The 21,441-nt window shown below is 44.3% G+C and overlaps 2 protein-coding genes across 2 annotated transcripts; both read left to right on the top strand.

The window, feature by feature from the left end:
* The first annotated feature begins 2,142 nt into the window (after positions 1-2,142).
* LOC127298650 (homeobox-leucine zipper protein HOX33) lies at positions 2,143-8,094 on the top strand. The gene is made up of 17 exons (XM_051328499.1): positions 2,143-2,549; positions 3,769-3,940; positions 4,082-4,197; positions 4,283-4,373; positions 4,467-4,676; positions 4,779-4,862; positions 5,095-5,250; positions 5,340-5,414; positions 5,525-5,631; positions 5,742-5,934; positions 6,062-6,250; positions 6,340-6,420; positions 6,506-6,640; positions 6,736-7,052; positions 7,166-7,271; positions 7,392-7,541; positions 7,642-8,094. The coding sequence occupies exons 1-17, from the start codon at positions 2,245-2,247 to the stop codon at positions 7,792-7,794; spliced, it is 2,640 nt and encodes an 879-aa protein (XP_051184459.1). The 5' UTR covers positions 2,143-2,244; the 3' UTR covers positions 7,795-8,094.
* An 11,109-nt stretch (positions 8,095-19,203) lies between these two features.
* On the top strand, positions 19,204-20,309 carry LOC127298651 (germin-like protein 8-4). Its single transcript, XM_051328500.2, has 2 exons — positions 19,204-19,356; positions 19,546-20,309. The coding sequence occupies exons 1-2, from the start codon at positions 19,209-19,211 to the stop codon at positions 20,103-20,105; spliced, it is 708 nt and encodes a 235-aa protein (XP_051184460.1). The 5' UTR covers positions 19,204-19,208; the 3' UTR covers positions 20,106-20,309.
* Positions 20,310-21,441: the final 1,132 nt, after the last annotated feature.

Genomic DNA, 21,441 nt, shown 5'->3' with positions numbered 1-21,441 from the left:
TTGTATGTAGTTGGAGAAACATGTACGTTAACTATGTGACAACATCCGTCGCCTCCACCTACTATGTATTAACGGGGGAAGCGAGATCTAGGAGTTAATGTGCACAACAGTGGGGCAAGCCTTAATTACTTAGGGCATGTACAATGGGAGCGCATGTTTAGACGCTTAAGTACATAAAAATAAAAGGATTGAGATGATAAAGCAAATAGGAGACAGTTATTGCAACAGAGAGCGCTTAGGTGAGAGGCTAAAATGGTATCCCTTCCAGGGCCACTTTCCTTGGTTGTGAACAAAAAAGCTAAGCTTCGGCCTCAAAGTTTCGCGCCGCTGCTTGACTAGATGCCAGGATTTGATGTCGCAACTATCGATCGGGCTGGTTTCTAATCCTAGCGCCCGCACCGAAGCGCCTACGTTGTACATGCCCTTAGGACTCCAAATATCTTGGAAGACTAGCGGTGGTTATGAAGGGTGTTTGTTAATACTACTAAGTGTGCCTTTATGTGGATCCATCCGTAGACACATACTGCAAAAGTTTCATAATATTATAATTAAATAGTATTTATGCTTGTGGTGAATCCGCAACTTACCGAGAACGTTTTACACCTATAAAGTTTCGGGTACTTTACATTGCTCATCTTGCCTCTTCATGCTTTGTTTACCGTCTCTCTATTCGCAATTCAATCAACGACACTTATTTCTTTTTTTTTGCTGGAAAACGACACTTATTTCTCTTTGGTTTGGATCAAGAATAGGTACATGTAAATAAAGATAGCAAGAAACAACTAAAACTTCATCAAATAGCTCCACCGTGATTCTACATTCGCACTTTTAAAACTAGCTACACACGTTCTACGTGTTTGCAGACATCAAACTACTTTCTGACGCTGTTTTTGGGAGATAAGCGCTTTTCAATTGTTGTACCTGCTCTAAACCAGACATGTGTCGAAGAAATAGACATGACAGTCAGGAATTATGCTTTCGATACAAAAAAAAAAAAGAAACGGTGGAAAAGACACGGGAGGAAACAAAGGGCGATCACCAGCACCAAGACCCATCGTACGGCCGCAGACCAGTCAACACGAGCGGCCCTCAGTGCACGGGCCTAGCGCCACCCAGGGCCGAACCTACACCATGGATCTCCTGTGCAGCCTCCCTCACCTCTGCATATTTTTCTCCGTATTTGAGCCTACTGGGTGGTGACCGCAGAAGATCAGAGAAGGTCTGCACCAATGGCGCAGTAGCTTTGACTGTTTGGATTTGCAGGAGGAACAGTATTAATAACGGAGCACAAAAGGCTTTTTTCTTGGGCGGAAAGGCCAGACTGCATCATTTCTTTTCATGGGCTCACTCACTGACCCACTTCCTTCATTCCACCACTGCCAAAATTCCTGTAATTGAACCTAAACTTTTTTTTTTTTTTTTTGTATGATAGACCTTTGCTAATTTGCTCTGTCAATTTTGAGAACTGGAAAATTGTTCCACAAAAAGAAATCAAAATCGCATGTAGACTGCTAGGACTGAATTGAGCCGAGTAAATTTGAAACAGCGAGGCAGCTCCACCGTTGTGTTTAATACATTTTTTTATTCAGACCAATAGCAGGTAAAGAGTAAGTGAAAAAGCTACACTCTTGGAAAGAATAGAAACTTGGAGGTAGAATACAAACATTCACACGGGTTTCTAAAAAGTTTATGCCACCCAAAAAAAACTACTGCCTCCTGCCCCATGCATGCCTAAAGAATCTTTTTTGTGGGTAGTCATTCCTAGAGAATCCTTGTGTGACACTCGAACTTTGCAATGTTTAAAGGTGTCTCTGCTTATCCACTGAAACAGACCAAAACCTCTCTGTTTTGTGCACTGTTTGGAGCCCTGATTTCAAACTTGAATTTTAGAGATACCTATTACTTACATAATAATGTGATACTCATTCTTTGCAAGAAAATCGATTTAAGAGGCATTATGAAAAATAAAAAAAAGAGAAAATCAGAAAAGGAAATGTCACATTCAATTCAAATGTTAAAAACTCTAGACAAAAGTGAGCAGAGAGAGACGTCTCAAAACGAGAGAGAGATGGTGCGTCTGTAGAGAGAGAGAGAGGAGTCACTCCTACTAGCTGGGCTACTGCCTACTGAGAGACTGCAGTATTAAAACCAGCCCAGGCGGCGTGCTCTCCTCTTCCAACACCAACCACTCTCCCCAAGAACCGCAAAGCAGACGCACGCCATGGCCAGCGGAGCTCGCAGGCCATGACGCGCCAGCGTCCTTGGCCTCCTTCCCCTCCTCCTTCTCCTCGCCTTCGTTTCCTAGCAGCAGCACCGACCGACAGCGGCGCCGGGATGGCGAGGCTCTCGCCGGGTTGTGGGGCGGCGGCGCCGCAGGTGGACACGGGCAAGTACGTGCGCTACACCCCCGAGCAGGTGGAGGCGCTGGAGCGCGTCTACAACGACTGCCCCAAGCCCACCTCCCTCCGCCGCCAGCAGATCATCAGGGACTGCCCCATCCTCTCCAACATCGAGCCCAAGCAGATCAAAGTCTGGTTCCAGAACCGCAGGTCCCTCTTGCTCTCTCTCCCAGTCTCTCCGATCTGGTCAAGTCTCGTTTTTTTTGCGGGGAATGTAGGTGGGAAGCAGACGTCTTTCCCGCTTCTTTCGTGGAGATTGCTACATTTATCTGCATGTTCTTGGGGAATTTTCTTCCGAGTTGGTTTTCGGTAATGCCATGGGTTTCCTGTGATATTCTTGCGGGACGGAGCCAAAGCTTTGTGCGGTTTCCAGTCTACTTAAGATATTCTTTTGGTAGTGTTTCCACAGTTTATTGGTGAAATCTTCCGTTTTTGTATAAAACTCTGAAAAAAAAACTCTGCAAATGTGGCTCACTCCAAAGGAGGCAGGGCCTTTGCCTGTTCTGCTTGAATCTGTTCTTGATTTGAGCTCGCTTCATTCTAGTATTCTACAATGATTTTCACAAACTTTCCACACTGGTTTGGGGCTCTGCATCTCTCACTGTTCTTTGACATCTGTGGATTTTGTAGTCAAACAACCTGGATGTACTTGCACACCAACATCAGAAGTCTAGTGTATTTATATGGGAAAATTTGGGCCAAGTACCACTCCCAAATCTGGACTTTATTTAAATATAATTTTCTCCAACAAATATTCCCTTGCTGATTTCTCTGTTTCCTGTGCAAGCTTGCCATTCCATACAAGGCCTGTCTTTTCCCCACTGTCTTGTTCTGCCGTTCTTGTTTACTGTCCTATTTTAGTTTCATCTCCAAGGTTACTTTATTTGCTTTCTTTGTCAATCTTCGGTAGATTCATAGTACAAAGTAATGCAGCGTTTCTCTACTGCTGTTAGTAACTCTGTGGAAGAACAGCCCTTCTTGGTGGTTTGCTAGCATACTTGTACCCATAAAGGGGAAATAATATGATCCAGGAATCTTTTGCACAGTGCAATATGTTGAAATCTAGTCTGCACTTTCACAGATTCAGGCACACACATTACTTTCAGTTAGGCAATGATTCACATGTATCTGTTCCATTTGCGTAGTAGTATTAGCCATTTGTCTCTTTTGCAAAGGGCTTTTTTTGCCCTGTTTTTTTGATTTGATCAGCCCCCCCCCTATTTCTGATTTTGCCTCTGCCTGATAACAAGAAATAATACTACCGTGTCAGCTAGAGGCCACTACTATCATTTCAGTAGTTTAGTATCTAGGTGCGCATGCCACTGACTGAAGTGCTGAAGTGTGTGTGCCTTTTTCTTGTGATTGGTAGGTGCCGGGAGAAGCAGCGCAAGGAGTCCTCCCGCATGCAGACGGTGAACCGGAAGCTGACTGCGATGAACAAGCTGCTGATGGAGGAGAATGACCGGCTGCAGAAGCAGTTGTCGCGCCTCATCTTCGAGAAGGAGGCGGCGACCAAGAGTCTCAAGACTCATATCCACAATGTGAGCTCCCTGCCCTGCTTATAGATGCCATATGGTGGACCTGTTCAATGTAGATGGGTTCATGTTGTGTTGTAGACTCTGTCGATTCAATGTATTGTCATATTGTTGTTCTTTTGGTAACATCTTATAATTTTTCTTCAGGCTTCGGCGGCCACCACGGACACGAGCTGCGACTCCGTGGTGACGAGTGGTCAGCACCATCAGCAGCAAAACGCCATTGTGCCGCGTCCACAAAGGGATGCGAACAACCCAGCTGGGTAAGTGCAATGCCTAGTCTCCTTTTTCTGGTAACATATGTTTGATCTGTGCAAGTTTGCTGAGATGCTGTTTTTTTTCGTGCAGTCTCCTCGCTATCGCTGAGGAAACCATGGCAGAGTTCCTGTCCAAGGCGACAGGGACTGCTGTCGAATGGGTGCAAATGGTTGGGATGAAGGTAATACATAAAATCATTGTGCAATACTGCAGAACGAGTTGATTTTTTCTAGCTTGCTGGTTCTAACCACCTTGAACTGGCACTTGATTGCAGCCTGGTCCGGATTCCATTGGAATCATCGCTGTTTCGCACAATTGTATTGGCGTAGCAGCCCGAGCTTGCGGTCTTGTGAGCCTTCAGCCCACAAAGGTTGCGGAGATCCTCAAGGATCGTCCATCTTGGTATCGTGACTGTCGTTGCGTTGAAATCCTCCATGTTTTCCCCACGGGTAACGGTGGAACTATCGAGCTAATCTACATGCAGGTGTGTGTTTGCTCACCAATGAGCTGCAGGTTTCATGTTCTTGTTGCTGTACTAGTTCATCTGTTGGTTTTGATGATGATCATTCTCATTTTAATTCCTTAGACTTACGCACCGACAACTCTGGCGGCACCACGCGACTTCTGGACACTCCGCTACACCAGCTGCCTGGAAGATGGCAGCCTTGTGGTATTAATTTGATCTTTACTTACAGGCTGTAATTCTACCCTCATGTCATCGTTGTTTGTTGCTGGTCTTTGTCATGTTCTGATTGGGCTCAATCTGTTTGGACGAACAGTGTTATTGTGACTTACCACTGTAGTAGTGTAGTGTAATGATTCTGTAATAAATTGTACTTATCTGTTCCGCAGGAAGTACCATGCATTGTTGCTCAAATTATGATGCTGTTCTTGTTCTGCAGATCTGTGAGAGGTCACTGACTCAGTCCACAGGCGGTCCATCTGGGCCTACTACTCCAAATTTTATCAGAGCTGAGGTGCTCCCTAGTGGTTATCTGATTCGACCATGCGAGGGAGGTGGCTCCATGATCCACATTGTGGATCATGTTGATTTGGATGTAAGTAGCAACAAAGGTTTTCATACCATTGGTTATCACTTGAATACTTTTGGTAGACATGCATCTTATAAATTTTTTGTACTCTGTAGGCCTGGAGTGTGCCTGAGGTCCTTCGACCGCTCTACGAGTCTCCCAAGATTCTTGCGCAGAAGATGACTATTGCGGTATATATGCCCTTCCATTACATTGTTGATAATAATTTATTGGCCATCTGTAGTGACACTGAATCCGTAATTTGATTGATGCATGACATGTGATTGTTCTTTGTGTACAGGCACTGCGACACATCAGGCAAATCGCTCATGAATCAAGTGGTGAAATCCCGTATGGAGCTGGCCGGCAGCCTGCAGTTCTCAGAACCTTCAGCCAAAGACTCAGCAGGTTTGTATCATTTGAATGTTCCTGTGGTCTTATAAGCCATTTGCCGCCCATCTTCTGATATTGCATGCATGTGTGTACCACACCTCTAAACTCGAGTCACTACTTTGCAGAGGCTTCAATGATGCTTTAAATGGATTTCCGGATGATGGGTGGTCCTTGCTGAGCAGTGATGGCGCTGAGGATATTACCATCACAGTTAACTCGTCCCCAAACAAGCTTGTTGGATCCCATCTCAGCCCGTCCCCGCTCTTTTCTGCTATCGGGGGTGGCATCCTGTGTGCAAAGGCATCAATGCTTCTGCAGGTGTATATTTAGTCTCGTTTCGTTTGTTGTTCCTATACTAAATACAGTAATTTTGTTTGTTCCACATCACCAAAATTAATTTTCCTGTCATGAAAAAGTTAACCAAGTTTACTTTTTGATAATGTAGGATGTCCCGCCTGCTTTACTTGTGCGATTTCTGAGGGAGCATCGCTCGGAATGGGCTGATCCTGGTGTTGACGCTTATTCAGCTGCTTCTTTGAGGGCAGGCCCGTATGCAGTTCCTGGTTTAAGGGCTGGTGGGTTCATGGGAACTCCAGTTATACTGCCCCTTGCCCACACCTTAGAGCATGAAGAGGTAAAGAGTTAATTCTTAACCTTCAGTTATCTCATCATGATGTATCGCCATTGTCAGCGCATCAATCTTATAATTTTTTAAATTTGTAGTTCCTTGAGGTCCTTAGGCTGGAAGGACATGGTTTTAGCCACGATGAGGTGCTTCTTGCGCGAGATATGTACCTTCTGCAGGTAAGGTGTTTTCTGGTTTATATCTTTAGGTTGCCTGTTTTATGCTTGTGGTATCCTGATGGGCTGGCATGATTTGCTACTGCAGCTATGCAGCGGGGTTGATGAGAATGCTTCAGGCGCCTGCGCACAGCTCGTTTTTGCACCTATTGATGAATCTTTTGCTGATGACGCACCTCTGCTACCCTCAGGCTTCCGCGTGATACCATTGGACACGAAGACGGTTAGCGCTTATATGATCAACGCAGCTATATAGCCTAAGTTTTGGTGTTGTTTTTTGTTGCCACGCTAACTGGTTCATTATGCATTCAACTGCAGGACATGCCATCTGCCACACGCACACTTGATCTCGCCTCTTCCCTAGAGGTTGGGTCAGCTGGAGCTCTGCGTGGTTCAAGTGACGCCGCCAACACGAGATCGGTCCTGACCATTGCCTTCCAGTTCTCATTCGAGAACCACCTCCGTGAGAATGTGGCGGCGATGGCCAGGCAGTACGTGAGGGCCGTGATGGCATCGGTGCAGAGGGTGGCCATGGCGATAGCTCCATCTCGCCTCGGCACACAGATCCAAATGAAGCACCCTCCTGGCTCTCCTGAGGCGATTACACTTGCAAGCTGGATTGGCAGGAGCTACAGGTCAGAAAAACCCCTCTACACAACTCGGCACATTGCCTATCCCAAAATCATGTATGCTGAGTTGCCCATGAGTAATTATTTCTGAAGCTGTTAACACTGTCAAAACCTTCCAGGGCTCACACTGGAGAAGAGATCCGCTGGTCGGACACTGAAGAAGCAGACTCTCCCCTGAAGCTGTTGTGGAACCACAGCGACGCCATACTCTGCTGTTCTCTGAAGGTCAGTTAGTGTGCTGCTCATTTCACTGTCTTGTTTCACCAAATTAACTGGCTGTGCTGCTGTAAAATAAAGCCTGTCCTGAAACCACTACCTAACAAGGGTAACTTGTGCTATTGGCAGCCTGCTCCCATGTTCACCTTTGGCAACAATGCGGCCCTGGACATGCTGGAAACGACGCTGGTGAACCTGCAAGACATCTCGCTGGAGGCGATCCTGGACGAGGAGGGGCGCAAAGCGCTGTGCTCGGAGTTTGCCAAGGTCATGCAGCAGGTAGCTAGCTAACCTAAACCAGCAGCAATGACTGAACCTAAGGCCATGGATCTCCTAGTTCAGCCGACTGATCGAAGTTCCTGTATATGTGTGGTTCCAGGGTTTCGCGTACCTGCCGGGTGGCGTGTGCAAGTCCAGCATGGGGCGGCAGGCGTCCTATGATCAGGCTGTGGCGTGGAAGGTGCTGAGCGACGACGTCTCTGGCGCCCCGCACTGCCTCGCCTTCATGTTCGTCAACTGGACCTTCCTCTGATCACCGTCAGCCACCAGCAGCATCAGATTGCTTGTGTTGTGATGTTTGTCCTAGTAGTACTTCCATATGCAGTGCAATCATGTATCCTAGTTACCGCTCGCTTGCACCTGTCCCGTGTTCGTGTTCGTCGTGGCCAGACCTGTCGTATGTGACTATGTTTTCTTCTGTGATATGCAAAACCTATTTGGCATTCGCATGTAATGATCGAGACCTACGTGTATCTACCTACATTGTGGATCTTGTGATTTGCTTATAAATGGAACTATGGCGTGTGCATCCTGTGATATGCTGGAGTAGTCAGCTCATGTTTTCTGGGTGATCTTGATTACCTGGTCTGGATTGGGGTTTCGTCCATGGCCGCTAGAGAGGGAGAGGCTGTCCATGGCGCGCAACGGCAGTCGCGAGTAGCCGGTGAAAAACAATTGTTGGAGTCCAGACCGAATTGGCGTCGCCGATGAGGGTTTCCCGTTTTAGGGGCGGCGCCCCTGGATCTGGCTTGTTTTTTCAGCTTTTTTTTAATAAAAAAATCAACAATGTTTCTAAATGATCTAGTACTAAAATTACTTATATAAATAGTTTAGCATATAGATCCAATAGATAAATAGTTTTACTATAAGTAAAAAAAAAATACAGATGATGCGCAAGATCATTTACAGTTGCACAAGAGTGCATCACAGATTTTGCTCGACAAGAGGATCCTAGTTATCATACAAATGATCATGTTGTTGTTAAAACTATCGATCAACTAGGCTAGTGTTGGAGATATGCCCAAGAGGCAATAATAAAAATGGTTATTATATATCTTTATGTTTATGATAAAAGTTTATATACCATGCTATAATTGTATTAACCGAAACATTGATACATGTGTGTTATGTAAACAAACAAATGAGTCCCTAGTAAGCCTCTTAACTAGCTTGTTGATTAATAGATGATTAGTTTCATAATCATGAACATTGGATGTTATTAATGACATGGTTATATCATTATATGAATGATGTAATGGACACACCCAATTAAGCGTAGCATAAGATCACGTCATTAAGTTATTTGCTATAAGCTTTCGATACATAGTTACCTAGTCCTTATGACCATGAGATCATGTAAATCACTTATACCGGAAAGGTACTTTGATTACATCAAACGCCACTGCGTAAATGGGTGGTTATAAAGGTGGGATTAAGTATCCGGAAAGTATGAGTTGAGGCATATGGATCAACAGTGGGATTTGTCCATCCCGATGACGGATAGATATACTCTGGGCCCTCTCGGTGGAATGTCGTCTAATGTCTTGCAAGCATATGAATAAGTTGATAAGAGACCACATACCACGGTACGAGTGAAGAGTACTTGTCAGGAGACGAGGTTGAACAAGGTATAGAGTGATACCGATGATCAAACCTCGGACAAGTAAAATATCGCGTGACAAAGGGAATTGGTATCGTATGTGAATGGTTCATTCGATCACTAAGTCATCGTTGAATATGTGGGAGCCATTATGGATCTCCAGATCCCGCTATTGGTTATTGGTCGGAGTGAGTACTCAACCATGTCCGCATAGTTCGCGAACCGTAGGGTGACACACTTAAAGTTGGATGTTGAAATGGTAGAACTTGAATATGGAATGGAGTTCGAATATTTGTTCGGTGTCCCGGATGAGATCCCGGATATCACGAGGAGTTCCGGAATGGTCCGGAGAATAAGATTCATATATAGGAAGTCATTTTATGTGTTTGAAAATGATCCGGTGCATTTATGGAAGGTTCTAGAAGGTTCTAGAAAAGTCCGGAAGAAAGTCACTTTGGAAGGCGGAGTCCCGAAGGGACTCCACCACCATGGCCGGCCAACCCTAGGGGTTGGAGTCCCAGGTGGACTCCACCTAAGGTGGCCGGCCACCCCCTCCCAAGGGAAGGTGGGAATCCCACCTCTAGTGGGAGTCCTAGCTTGGGTAGGTTTCATGTGATATGGAAGGTTTTGGTTTGGGGTCTTATTCGAAGACTTGTAGACCAACTCTTGGGTGTTCCACCTATATAATGAGGGCCAAGGGGAGGGGGCCGGCCAACCCAACACAACAAGGTGGCCGCACCACCTAGATGGCCGGCGCCCCCCTCTCCCCAAACCCTAGCCGCCCCACTCCTCCTTCTTCCCCACACGCTTAGCGAAGCTCCGCCGGGATTCTCCACCGCCACCGACACCACGCCGTCGTGCTGTCGGATTCAAGAGGAGCTACTACTTCCGCTGCCCGCTGGAACGGGGAGGTGGACGTCGTCTTCATCAACAACCGAACGTGTGACCGAGTACGGAGGTGCTGCCCGTTCGTGGCGCCGTGATCAAGATCTTCTACGCGCTTTTGGAAGCGGCAAGTGAACGTCTACCGCAGCAACAAGAGCCTCATCTTGTAGGCTTTGGAATCTCTTCAAGGGTGAGACTCGATAATCCCCTCGTTGCTACCGTCTTCTAGATTGCATCTTGGCTTGGATTGCGTGTTCGCGGTAGGATTTTTTTTTGTTTTCTATGCAACGTTATCCTTCAGTGGTATCAGAGCCGTGTCTATGCATAGATGGTTGCACGAGTAGAACACAATGGTTTTGTGGGCGTTGATGCTTTTGTTGTCTTTAGTTTGAGTACTTTGCATCTTTGTGGCATAGTGGGATGAAGCGGCTCGGGCTAACTTTACATGACCGCGTTCATGAGATTTGCTCCACGCTCGACATGCAACTTGTATTGCATAAGTGGCTTTGCGGGTGTCTGTCTCTCCTACTATAGTGAAGATTCAATTTACTCTTCTATTGACAACACTAGTATCACCGTTGTGGTTCATGTTCGTAGGTAGATTGGATCTTACTCGAAAACCCTAAACCACGTAAAATATGCAAACCAAATTAGAGAACGTCTAACTTGTTTTTGCAGGGTTTGGTGATGTGATATGGCCATAATGTGATGATGACTATGTATGAGATGATCATTATTGTATTGTGGCAACCGGCAGGAGCCTTATGGTTGTCTTTAAATTTCATGTTGAGTAGTATTTCAAAGTAGTTGTAATAGTTGCTACATGGAGGACAATCATGAAGACGGCGCCATTGACCTTGGTGCTTCGCCAACGATGATGGAGATCATGCCCGTTGATGATGGAGATCATGTCCGTGCTTTGGAGATGAAGATCAAAGGCGCAAAGACAAAAGGGCCATATCATATCACATATGAACTGCATGTGATGTTAATCCTTTTATGCATCTTATTTTGCTTAGATCGCGACGGTAGCATTATAAGATGATCCATCTCACTAAAATATCAAGATAATAAAGTGTTCATCCTTAGTAGCACCGTTGCCAAGACTTGTCGTTTCGAAGCATCTCGTGATGATCGGGTGTGATAGAATCAACAAGTGCATACAACGGGTGCAAGCCAGTTTTGCACATGCGGATACTAAGGTGGCCTTGACGAGCCTAGCATGTACAGACATGGTCTCGGAACACGTGATACCGAAAGGTAGAGCATGAATCATATGATTGATATGATGAACACTTTGAGTGTTCGCCATTGAAGTTACATCTTGTCTCGTGATGATCGGACTTGGTGTGGTGGATTTGGTTCGTGTGATCACTAAGACAATGCGAGGGATATTGTTTTGAGTGGGAGTTCACCTAGTTTTTAATTTTGTTAAATTAAAATTTGAACTCAATTTGTCATAAACTTAGTCTAAACTATTGCAAATATGTTGTAGATATGGCGTCCCCAATCAATTTTAACCAGTTCCTAGAGAAAGAAAAGCTTAAGAGCAACACGGTAGCAACTTCACCGACTGGTTCCGTCATGTGAGGATCTTCCTCAATGGCGGAAATCTGCAATATGTGCTTGATGCACCGCTAGGTGACCCTCCTGCAGAAACTGAAACCGATGAAGTAAAGAATGTTTACGCGACTCGGAAAACTCGGTACTCTCAAGTTCAGTGTGCCATCCTGTGTAGTCTGGAAGCCGATCTTCAAAAACATTTTGAGCACCACGATCCACATGAGTTAGTCAATGAGTTGAAAACTATCTTTGAGACTCATGCGGCCGTGGAATGCTATGAAGCATCGAAACACTTCTTCAGCTGCATGATGGAAGAAGGCAGCTCCGTTAGTGAGCACATGCTCGCCATGACCAGGCATGCGAAGAAACTCAGTGACTTGGGAATAGTGATTCCTAACAGATCGGGATTAATCGTGTCCTTCAATCACTGCCACCTAGTTACAAGAACTTTGTGATGAATTACAATATGCAGAACATGAACAAAGAGTTACCTGAACTCTTCGCCATGCTAAAATCTGCTGAGATTGAGATTAAGAAAGAGCACCAAGTGTTGATGGTCAACAAGACCACCAGCTTCAAGAAACAGGGCAAGTCTAAAGGCAAATTCAAGAAGGGTGGCAAGAAAGCTGCCACGCCTCCTGTGAAACCTAAGACTGGCCCTAAGCACGATGCTTGAGTGCTATTACTGCAAGGAGAAGGGACAACTGGAAGCGTAATTGCTCCAAGTATTTGGCGGATACGAAGAAGCGGCCTTGTCAAGAAGAAGAAAGAAGGTATATACGATATACATGTTATAGATGTTTATCTTCTTGGTTCTCGCACTAGTACCTGGTATTTAATCTGGTTCGGTTGCTCATATTTGTAACTCAAACAAAGAACTAAAGAATAAACGAAGACTACTAAAGGATGAAGTGACGATGCGCGTTGGAAATGGATCCAAAGTCGATGTGATCGCTGTCGGCACACTTCCTCTACATCTACCTTCGGAATTAGTTTTAAGCCTCAATAATTGTTATTTTGTACCCGCGTTGAGCATGAACATTATATCTGGATCTTGTTTAATGCAAGACGGTTATTCATTCAAGTCTGAGAATAATGGTTGTTCTATTTTTATGAATAATATCTTTTATGGTCGAGCACTTGAAAAGAATGGCTTATTTCTGTTAGATCTCGATAGTAGTGATACACATATACATAACATTGATGCTAAGCGAATTAAATTGAATGATAATTCTACTTATATGTGGTACTGTCGTCTTGGTCATATTGGAGTGAAACGCATGAAGAAACTCCATACTGATGGATTACTTGAATCACTTGACTTTGAGTCACTTGATAGATGCGAAGCATGTATAATGGGAAAAATGACTAAGACTCCATTCTCTGGTATTATGGAGCGAGCTACAGACTTATTGGAAATCATACATACCGATGTGTGCGGACCAATGAGTGTAGCATCGCGCGGTGGTTATCGTTATGTTCTAACCTTCACAGATGATTTGAGTAGATATGGGTATATCTATTTAATGAAACATAAATCCAAAACTTTCGAGAAGTTTAAGGAATTCCAAAGTGAAGTAGAAAATCAACGTAACAAGAAGATTAAATTTCTACGATCTGATCGTGGAGGTGAATATCTGAGTTATGAGTTTGACATGCATTTAAAGAAATGCGGAATACTTTCACAATTGACACCGCCGGGAACACCACAACGAAACGGTGTGTCCGAACGTCGTAATCGAACTCTTTTAGATATGGTTCGTTCTATGATGTCTCTTACTGATTTTCCGTTATCATTTTGGAGTTATGCATTAGAGACAGCCGCATTCACTTTAAATAGAGCACCATCAAAATCCGTTGAAACGACGCCGTATGAATTATGGTTTAATAAGAAACCTAAGCTATCGTTCCTTAAAGTTTGGGGTTGCGAAGCCTATGTAAAAAAGTTACAACCGGACAAGCTAGAACCCAAAGCGGAGAAATGCGTCTTCATAGGATACCCTAAGGAAACTATAGGGTACACTTTCTATCACAGATCCGAAGGCAAGATCTTTGTTGCTAAGAACGGAACCTTTCTTGAGAAAGAATTTCTCACTAAAGAAGTATTTGGAAGAAAAGTAGAACTTCGATGAGATTGAAGAATCTCTGCTCGTTGATCGAGTAGCGCGATACGGAAGATGTTCTGTGCCGCCTACACTGGCAATGAGATGAAACTAATGATAATGATCATGAAACTTCAAATGAGATAGCCTCTTGAACCTCGCAGATCGACAAGGGAACGTGCCACTCCTGATTGGTATGATCCTTGTCTAAATGTCATGATTGTGGACAACAATGATGAAGACCCTGCGTCGTATGAAGAAGCGATGATGAGCCCAGATTCCAACAAATGGCAAGAAGCCATGAAATCCGAAATGGGATCCATGTATGATAACAAAGTATGGACTTTGGTAGACTTACTGATAGCTCATGAAGGCTATCGAGAATAAATGGATCTTCAAGAGAAAAACAGATGCGATGGTAATATTCTTGTCTATAAAGCTCGACTTGTCGCAAAGGGTTTCAGACAAATTCAAGGTGTTGACTACGATGAGACTTTCTCACCATGTAGCGAAGCTAAAATCTGTGAGGATTTTGTTAGCAATAGCTGCATTTTTGATTATGAGATTTGTGAGATGGATGTCAAAACGGCGTTCCTTAATGGAGACATTGAGGAAGAGTTGTATATGGTACAACCCAAAGGTTTTGTCGATCCTAAAAATCTTGACAAAGTATGCAAGCTTCAGCGTTCAATCTATGGGTGAAGCAAGCATCGAGAAGTTGGAACCGACGCTTTGATAAGGTGATCAAAGACTTCGGGTTTATACAGTGTCATGGAGAGGTCTGTATTTACAAGAAAGTGAGTGGGAGCTCTGTAGCGTTCCTGATATTATATGTAGATGACATATTATTGATTGGGAATGATATAGAACTATTAAGCAGTGTAAAAGGTTATTTGAATAATAGTTTTTTCAATGAAAGACCTTGGTGAAGCATCATATATATTAGGCATCAAGATTTATAGAGATAGATCAAGACGTCTAATAGGGCTATCACAGAGTACATACCTGGACAAGATTCTAAAGAAGTTTAGAATAGACGAAAGTAAGAAAGGATTCTTACCAATGTTACCAGGCAAGGTCTTGAGTAAGACTCAAGGTCCGGCTACGGCAGAAGAAAGAGAAAGGATGAGTCAGATCCCCTATGCCTCGGCAGTAGGCTCTATCATGTATGCCATGCTATGTACAAGACCGGATATAGCACATGTCGTTAGTTTGACTAGCAGATATCAAAGTGATCCAGGAATGGAACCTTTGGACAGCGGTGATCAAGAATATCCTAAAGTACTTGAAAAAAAAACTAAGGATATGTTTCTTTGTTATGGAGGTGACCAAGAGCTCGTTGTAACAAGTTACACCGATGCAAGTTGGAACAACGATCGATGACTCTAAGTCACGGTCACAGATGCGTGTTTATATTGAATGGTCTTTGATGGCTGGGCAAGCCCAAAGCAGTGCACGGTGGCGAAATCCTCAACAGAATCGGAGTACATAGCGGCTTCAGAGGCTTCATCATAAGCGGTATGGATGAAGAGGTTCATTGTAGAGCTCGGTGTGGTTCCTAGTGCATTGGACCCACTAGTCATCTACTGTGACAACATGGGTGCCATCGCCAATGCATAAGAACCAAGGTCACACAAGAGGCTGAAGCATATCAAGCTGCGTTATCATTCGATTCGCGAGTACATCGAAGATGGAGAAGTAAAGATTTGCAAAGTACACACTGATCTGAATGTAGCAGATCCGTTGACTAAAGCTCTCCTTAGGGCAAAACATGACCAACACCAGAATGCCATGGGTGTTAGGTACCTTACAATGTAATCTAGATTATTGACTCTAGTGCAAGTGGGAGACTGTTGGAGATATGCCCAAGAGGCAATAATAAAAGTGGTTATTATATATATTTATGTTTATGATAAAAGTTTATATACCATGCTATAATTGTATTAACCGAAACATTGATACATGTGTGTTATGTAAACAAACAAATGAGTCCCTAGTAAGCCTCTGAACTAGCTTGTTGATTAATAGATGATTAGTTTCATAATCATGAACATTGGATGTTATTAATGACAAGGTTATATCATTATATGAATGATGTAATGGACACACCCAATTAAGCGTAGCATAAGATCACGTCATTAAGTTATTTGCTATAAGCTTTCGATACATAGTTACATAGTCCTTATGACCATGAGATCATGTAAATCACTTATACCGGAAAGGTACTTTGATTACATCAAACGCTTTGCGTAAATGGGTGGTTATAAAGGTGGGATTAAGTATCCGGAAAGTATGAGTTGAGGCATATGGATCAACAAAGGGGATTTGTCCATCTAGGAGTAGCGGATAGATATACTCTGGGCCCTCTCGGTGGAATGCCGTCTAATGTCTTGCAAGCATATGAATAAGTTCATAAGAGACCACATACCACGGTACGAGTAAAGAGTACTTGTCAGGAGACGAGGTTGAACAAGGTATAGAGTGATACCGATGATCAAACCTCGGACAAGTAAAATATCGCGTGACAAAGGGAATTGGTATCGTATGTGAATGGTTCATTCGATCACTAAGTCATCGTTGAATATGTGGGAGCCATTATGGATCTCCAGATCCCGCTATTGGTTATTGGTCGGAGTGAGTACTCAACCATGTCCGCATAGTTCGCGAACCGTAGGGTGACACACTTAAAGTTGGATGTTGAAATGGTAGAACTTGAATATGGAATGGAGTTCGAATATTTGTTCGGAGTCCCGGATGAGATCCCGGATATCACGAGGAGTTCCGGAATGGTCCGGAGAATAAGATTCATATATAGGAAGTCATTTTATGTGTTTGAAAATGATCCGGTGCATTTATGGAAGGTTCTAGAAGGTTCTAGAAAAGTCCGGAAGAAAGTCACTTTGGAAGGCGGAGTCCCGAAGGGACTCCACCACCATGGCCGGCCAACCCTAGGGGGTGGAGTCCCAGGTGGACTCCACCTAAGGTGGCCGGCCACCCCCTCCCAAGGGAAGGTGGGAATCCCACCTCTAGTGAGAGTCCTAGCTTGGGTAGGTTTCATGTGATATGGAAGGTTTTGGTTTGGGGTCTTATTCGAAGACTTGTAGACCAACTCTTGGGTGTTCCACCTATATAATGAGGGCCAAGGGGAGGGGGCCGGCCACCCCAACACAACAAGGTGGCCGCACCACCTAGATGGCCGGCGCCCCCCTCTCCCCAAACCCTAGCCGCCCCACTCCTCCTTCTTCCCCGCACGCTTAGCGAAGCTCCGCCGGGATTCTCCACCGCCACCGACACCACGCCGTCGTGCTGTCGGATTCAAGAGGAGCTACTACTTCCGCTGCCCGCTGGAACGGGGAGGTGGACGTTGTCTTCATCAACAACCGAACGTGTGACCGAGTACGGAGGTGCTGCCCGTTCGTGGCGCCGTGATCAAGATCTTCTACGCGCTTTTGCAAGCGGCAAGTGAACGTCTACCGCAGCAACAAGAGCCTCATCTTGTAGGCTTTGAAATCTCTTCAAGGGTGAGACTCGATAATCCCCTCGTTGCTACCGTCTTCTAGATTGCATCTTGGCTTGGATTGCGTGTTCGCGGTAGGAATTTTTTTTTGTTTTCTATGCAACGTTATACTTCAGCTAGATATAATCGGTAGTATAGTCTATATAATGAATCTATTTTCCTCTATATGTTAAAACTAAGAGAGGACAGAGAGATGAGAGAGGGGAAGGGCTACCTTCTCCTTGGCTCGAAGATCCCGTCGACCGACAAGGAGTGGGCGAGGTGGTGGTGGCGGTGCTTCCCGCAAGCCCTAGATCGGTAGGGTGTGTCGGTGGGGTGTGCGGCACGCGACGAACCTCGTGTTGCGTGCCACCAGCCCCCACCTCTTTATATAGCGCAGCGTGACAGAGGCCCGCGGGTTGGGCGCCCCCGATCATTTAGTGCTATACTCCGTATCTGTTTATTAGGTGACATATAGTCTAATAAAAATGCTAACCATAAACTCGGTCAACAAAAAATGTTTCCAATGCTATAATTTTTATGACACATAATTTATATTTTATTAATTAAATTTAAGATCATACTCCTTTTTTTAATTACGTGTCGGTTTATAAACCATGGCATACATGTCACGGATCAGAACTTATGATAATCTTGCTTAATTGTGCACCTAAACACAACCACCAGGTAAATATATATTCTCATGATCGTCATGAAAGATCACTGACTTTTCCATCACTGACCAGGCCATAATATTTTTCTAGTAGTGGTTACATATACTTGCACGCAAATCCATGGATGCGTGCAGTCGTCAGTGCAATCTTAAACAAAGTGTCTACTGGTAGGCTATCACAAAGTCGTAAATTGAATATATCTATGGTAACTAATCATCCTTAGGTGGAATCCTACAAACCCTTCAAAAAAAATTATGCACTGCATGGTACTTGAAGAAAATACTCATACTTGGGCATTTTTGTAATTTTTTTTTGCAATTTAAAAACTAAGTATGATAAAATTGATTCATACATGAGTGAACTGATAGTTTTTAAAAACTAAGTATCATAGAATCCCGCATACTTAGTCACCGGGAGGCGGAGCGGTAGCACCGGGAGGCGGTGCACCGGCAGCAGGGTGGCTGCGGCGGGAGGTGCGGGAGGAGCAACAACATCAGGATGAAGTCTACGAGCGGCGGCGCTTGGCGGAGATGCAGCTGCAGCTACTGAGGCAGGAGGTGGAGCACCGTCGACGACGGGAGGAGCAGCGGAGAGAGCAGGCGGCGTAGCAACGGGCGATCGTCCACCTCCATAGAGCCGGGTGGCCAGTAGGTAGTAGGCTAGAGATGAAGCAGGTTTCACATGTCATCCAGGATCGAAGAGTGAATAATGTTTTACTCGAATTTTCCCTAAAATATTATTCATTCTTCGATCCTAAATGACATGAAAATAAAATTACAAGAAAATATTTAGTTTGTCTAAAAAAATCCTATCAGGGCTGCCGGTTCGGTGCCATCAGTGTGGGAACAACACCCTCAAATAGAGGATGCAGTGTCGGCGCTCCCTGTCGGCGCCTATTTGAGGAGTACCGGTGGAGATGCTCCGAAGAAGAGAATTCAGAGCTGGCATTTTCGTGCACATTTTTTGTGAAGATGAGCACGGGCTAGATACCACCGTCCGGGCAGCTGGATCATCTGTCCTCGAAACCTTAAAAACAGGAGAAAAATCAGTAGGATGGTCGGCCACCTTTTGCATACTACGTACTCACTCGGTCGTGCGAAATATTAAGCGCATGCACACGTAGGGTTTACTTGGTGGAGCAGGTAAGCTTGTGATCTTGAACAGCCAATCAAGTTCTAGCACATAGCAATGACTGTTTCAACTGGGTTGAACATTTCTTCTCGTGCTTAGCAAGTTGACAATATGTCCTGTTTGCTCACATGATATAGTTAGGTCACGTCACCACACTTTGCTTCATTGTGTTATCTTGAGGCAGCCATCTGCGGCTATATATACGAGCATATATCCATGCCTTCAGGGATAAACCATCTCGCAATGGCATCTTCTTCGTCCTTGTTTCTCCTCGCCGTTCTTCATGCGCTGGTTTCATGGCAGGCCACTGCCTATGATCCTAGCCCTCTCCAAGATTTCTGTGTCGCCGACATGAAATCACCTGGTATGTATATATCTATAATGTGTATATATATATGTCATCAGCTAGTTCGAGTGATTTAGTAATTTTATTGCAGTATATTGGTGATCACATCTAAATTAAGTTCTGTGTGTTTTGCTAGCTATCCTGATACTAACATCAAATATTACCTACTATTTTCTGAGCTTTGCGTTACCTCGTATATCCGTGCAGTGCAAGTAAATGGGTTCCCTTGCAAGGACCCAATGGCCGTCAACCCAGACGACTTCTTCAATGCAGCCATGCTTGACCAACCCAGGGATACCATGAAGAGCAAGGTCGGCTCCAACGTCACCAACATCAATGTCATAAATTTTCCCGGCCTTAACACCCTCGGCATCTCGCTGGCGCGCATTGACTATGGACCATTGGGCGTGAACACACCACACATACACCCACGTGCCACCGAGCTCCTCACCGTTCTTGAGGGAACACTATACCTTGGATTTGTCACGTCCAACCCAAATAGGCTCTTCTCCAAGGTGGTTAAGAAGGGTGATGTATTCGTGTTCCCAAAGGCAATGATCCACTTCCAAATGAACCTTGCGCATGACAAGCCGGCAGCTGCGTTGTCATCACTCAGCAGCCAAAACCCTGGGGTTATTAGTATTGCCAATGCAGTCTTTGGATCAAAGCCACCGATTTCAGATGATGTTTTGGCCAGGGCGTTTCAGGTGGAGAAGGACTTGATCAACTGGCTCCAATCTCAGTTCTGGGAGAACAACAACTACTAACTTCTTTTGTAGATGTTTCCACCTATGAGAAAGTTAATATGTAATAGTATATAGAATAAATGGCATTATGCGTGCTTGTGAGACGTGATTTTTTTCCTTGTGTATCGTGGCAAGATAGTTGCTTGTCGGATTGATGTCATAGTATTGTGATGTTGTATGCTTTCCACTATCTAATAAATGGAATATATTGACATGTTTCAGTTCCTTGTTATTGAGGTAGAGACATACATGGAGTTCATGAAAATAATTTGATGATCATGCATGCTGCTATTTCTAGATTCTAGGTATTTAGGAGATATGCTTTAGAGGATTAAGATCAAAGGGGAGAGTGGATCTCAGGATGATCTGCCATGGCTCCTTGTCAATCATCATATAAATATTGCTTCAAAGCATTAAAGCATCTCGGTTGTTTTACCTTTCTAATATGGAATGCCTTCTATGGCATATATGCACTTGTCTAGCCGTCCTATCAAACTAGTAAATATGGATTTTAATCCCACGCCATCAATCTAGTGTGAAGTCAATTTGACCACCAACTGATCAAAAACTCTTTACAACCCTTTGTACATGTGGCAAGGGGACCCAAATTTAAAGATATATTTACTAAGGAACAACCCTTAAAACATATATATGTAGATGTACCCCATGTAAAACTCTTTACAGGTTTCGGGGTCAATATATGGGATGGTAAACAAGAATAACCTGAATAAGGAAGTTTGTCAGTGTTGACGAACAATAAGGCGTGGAGGAGCAACGGAGTAACACGAGGCCGATTTCATCAGAATTGAAGTAGCCCATGGATTAGGTTAATTGGATTAGTTACAAATATTGTCTTCTTATCCAAGCCAATCCTTAATTAATCTGATTAAAACAACATGAGGATTTGTATGAAAAAAATCAATAAGTTAGGTTTCTTAGATCTTGTGGTAATTATGATTACTTACTTAAGAAAGTTTCTTAGATTTGACCTGTGTTTCCAGACCCCTTGTCCATGGCGTGTGGGTGCCCATCTGGATTCCATCGACTTATTTGGCGAGTGGAGGTGTCTACCCAAGGTGACTTCAGTTATGTGGTTCTCTTGAGTACCGTGTCTCGATCTCCACATCTCCATGGTGATTACCCCTCGCTCTGACTTTCCTTGGACGTACCTCACAATAACCGTTGTTCACACGTTGTTCTCTTATTGAAGTCATTGTATGCTCAGACTTTATCTTCTGGGTGAAATCACGTGATCTGATCTTTACATGTTGGATCTGGAATGGATGGCGCTTGCGCATCATTCCCATCCCCAAAGGCTTTGTTTTTTGAGAATATTTCTTGCAGTACTTGTATTGTC

This window comes from Lolium perenne, chromosome 5 (genome assembly GCF_019359855.2).
Source record: "Lolium perenne isolate Kyuss_39 chromosome 5, Kyuss_2.0, whole genome shotgun sequence".
NCBI classification, from domain to species: domain Eukaryota; kingdom Viridiplantae; phylum Streptophyta; class Magnoliopsida; order Poales; family Poaceae; genus Lolium; species Lolium perenne.
Note: the sequence above shows the minus strand (reverse complement) of the source record. Positions and strands in the feature narration are given on the sequence as shown.

Coding starts and splice junctions, on each gene's coding strand:
- LOC127298651 (XM_051328500.2), top strand. CDS start 19,209: ATGCCTTCAGGGATAAACCATCTCGCAATGGCATCTTCTTCGTCCTTG. Junction 19,357..19,545: donor CGCCGACATGAAATCACCTG/GTATGTATATAT, acceptor ATATCCGTGCAG/TGCAAGTAAATGGGTTCCCT.
- LOC127298650 (XM_051328499.1), top strand. CDS start 2,245: ATGACGCGCCAGCGTCCTTGGCCTCCTTCCCCTCCTCCTTCTCCTCGC. Junction 2,550..3,768: donor GTCTGGTTCCAGAACCGCAG/GTCCCTCTTGCT, acceptor TGTGATTGGTAG/GTGCCGGGAGAAGCAGCGCA. Junction 4,863..5,094: donor TGGAAGATGGCAGCCTTGTG/GTATTAATTTGA, acceptor CTTGTTCTGCAG/ATCTGTGAGAGGTCACTGAC.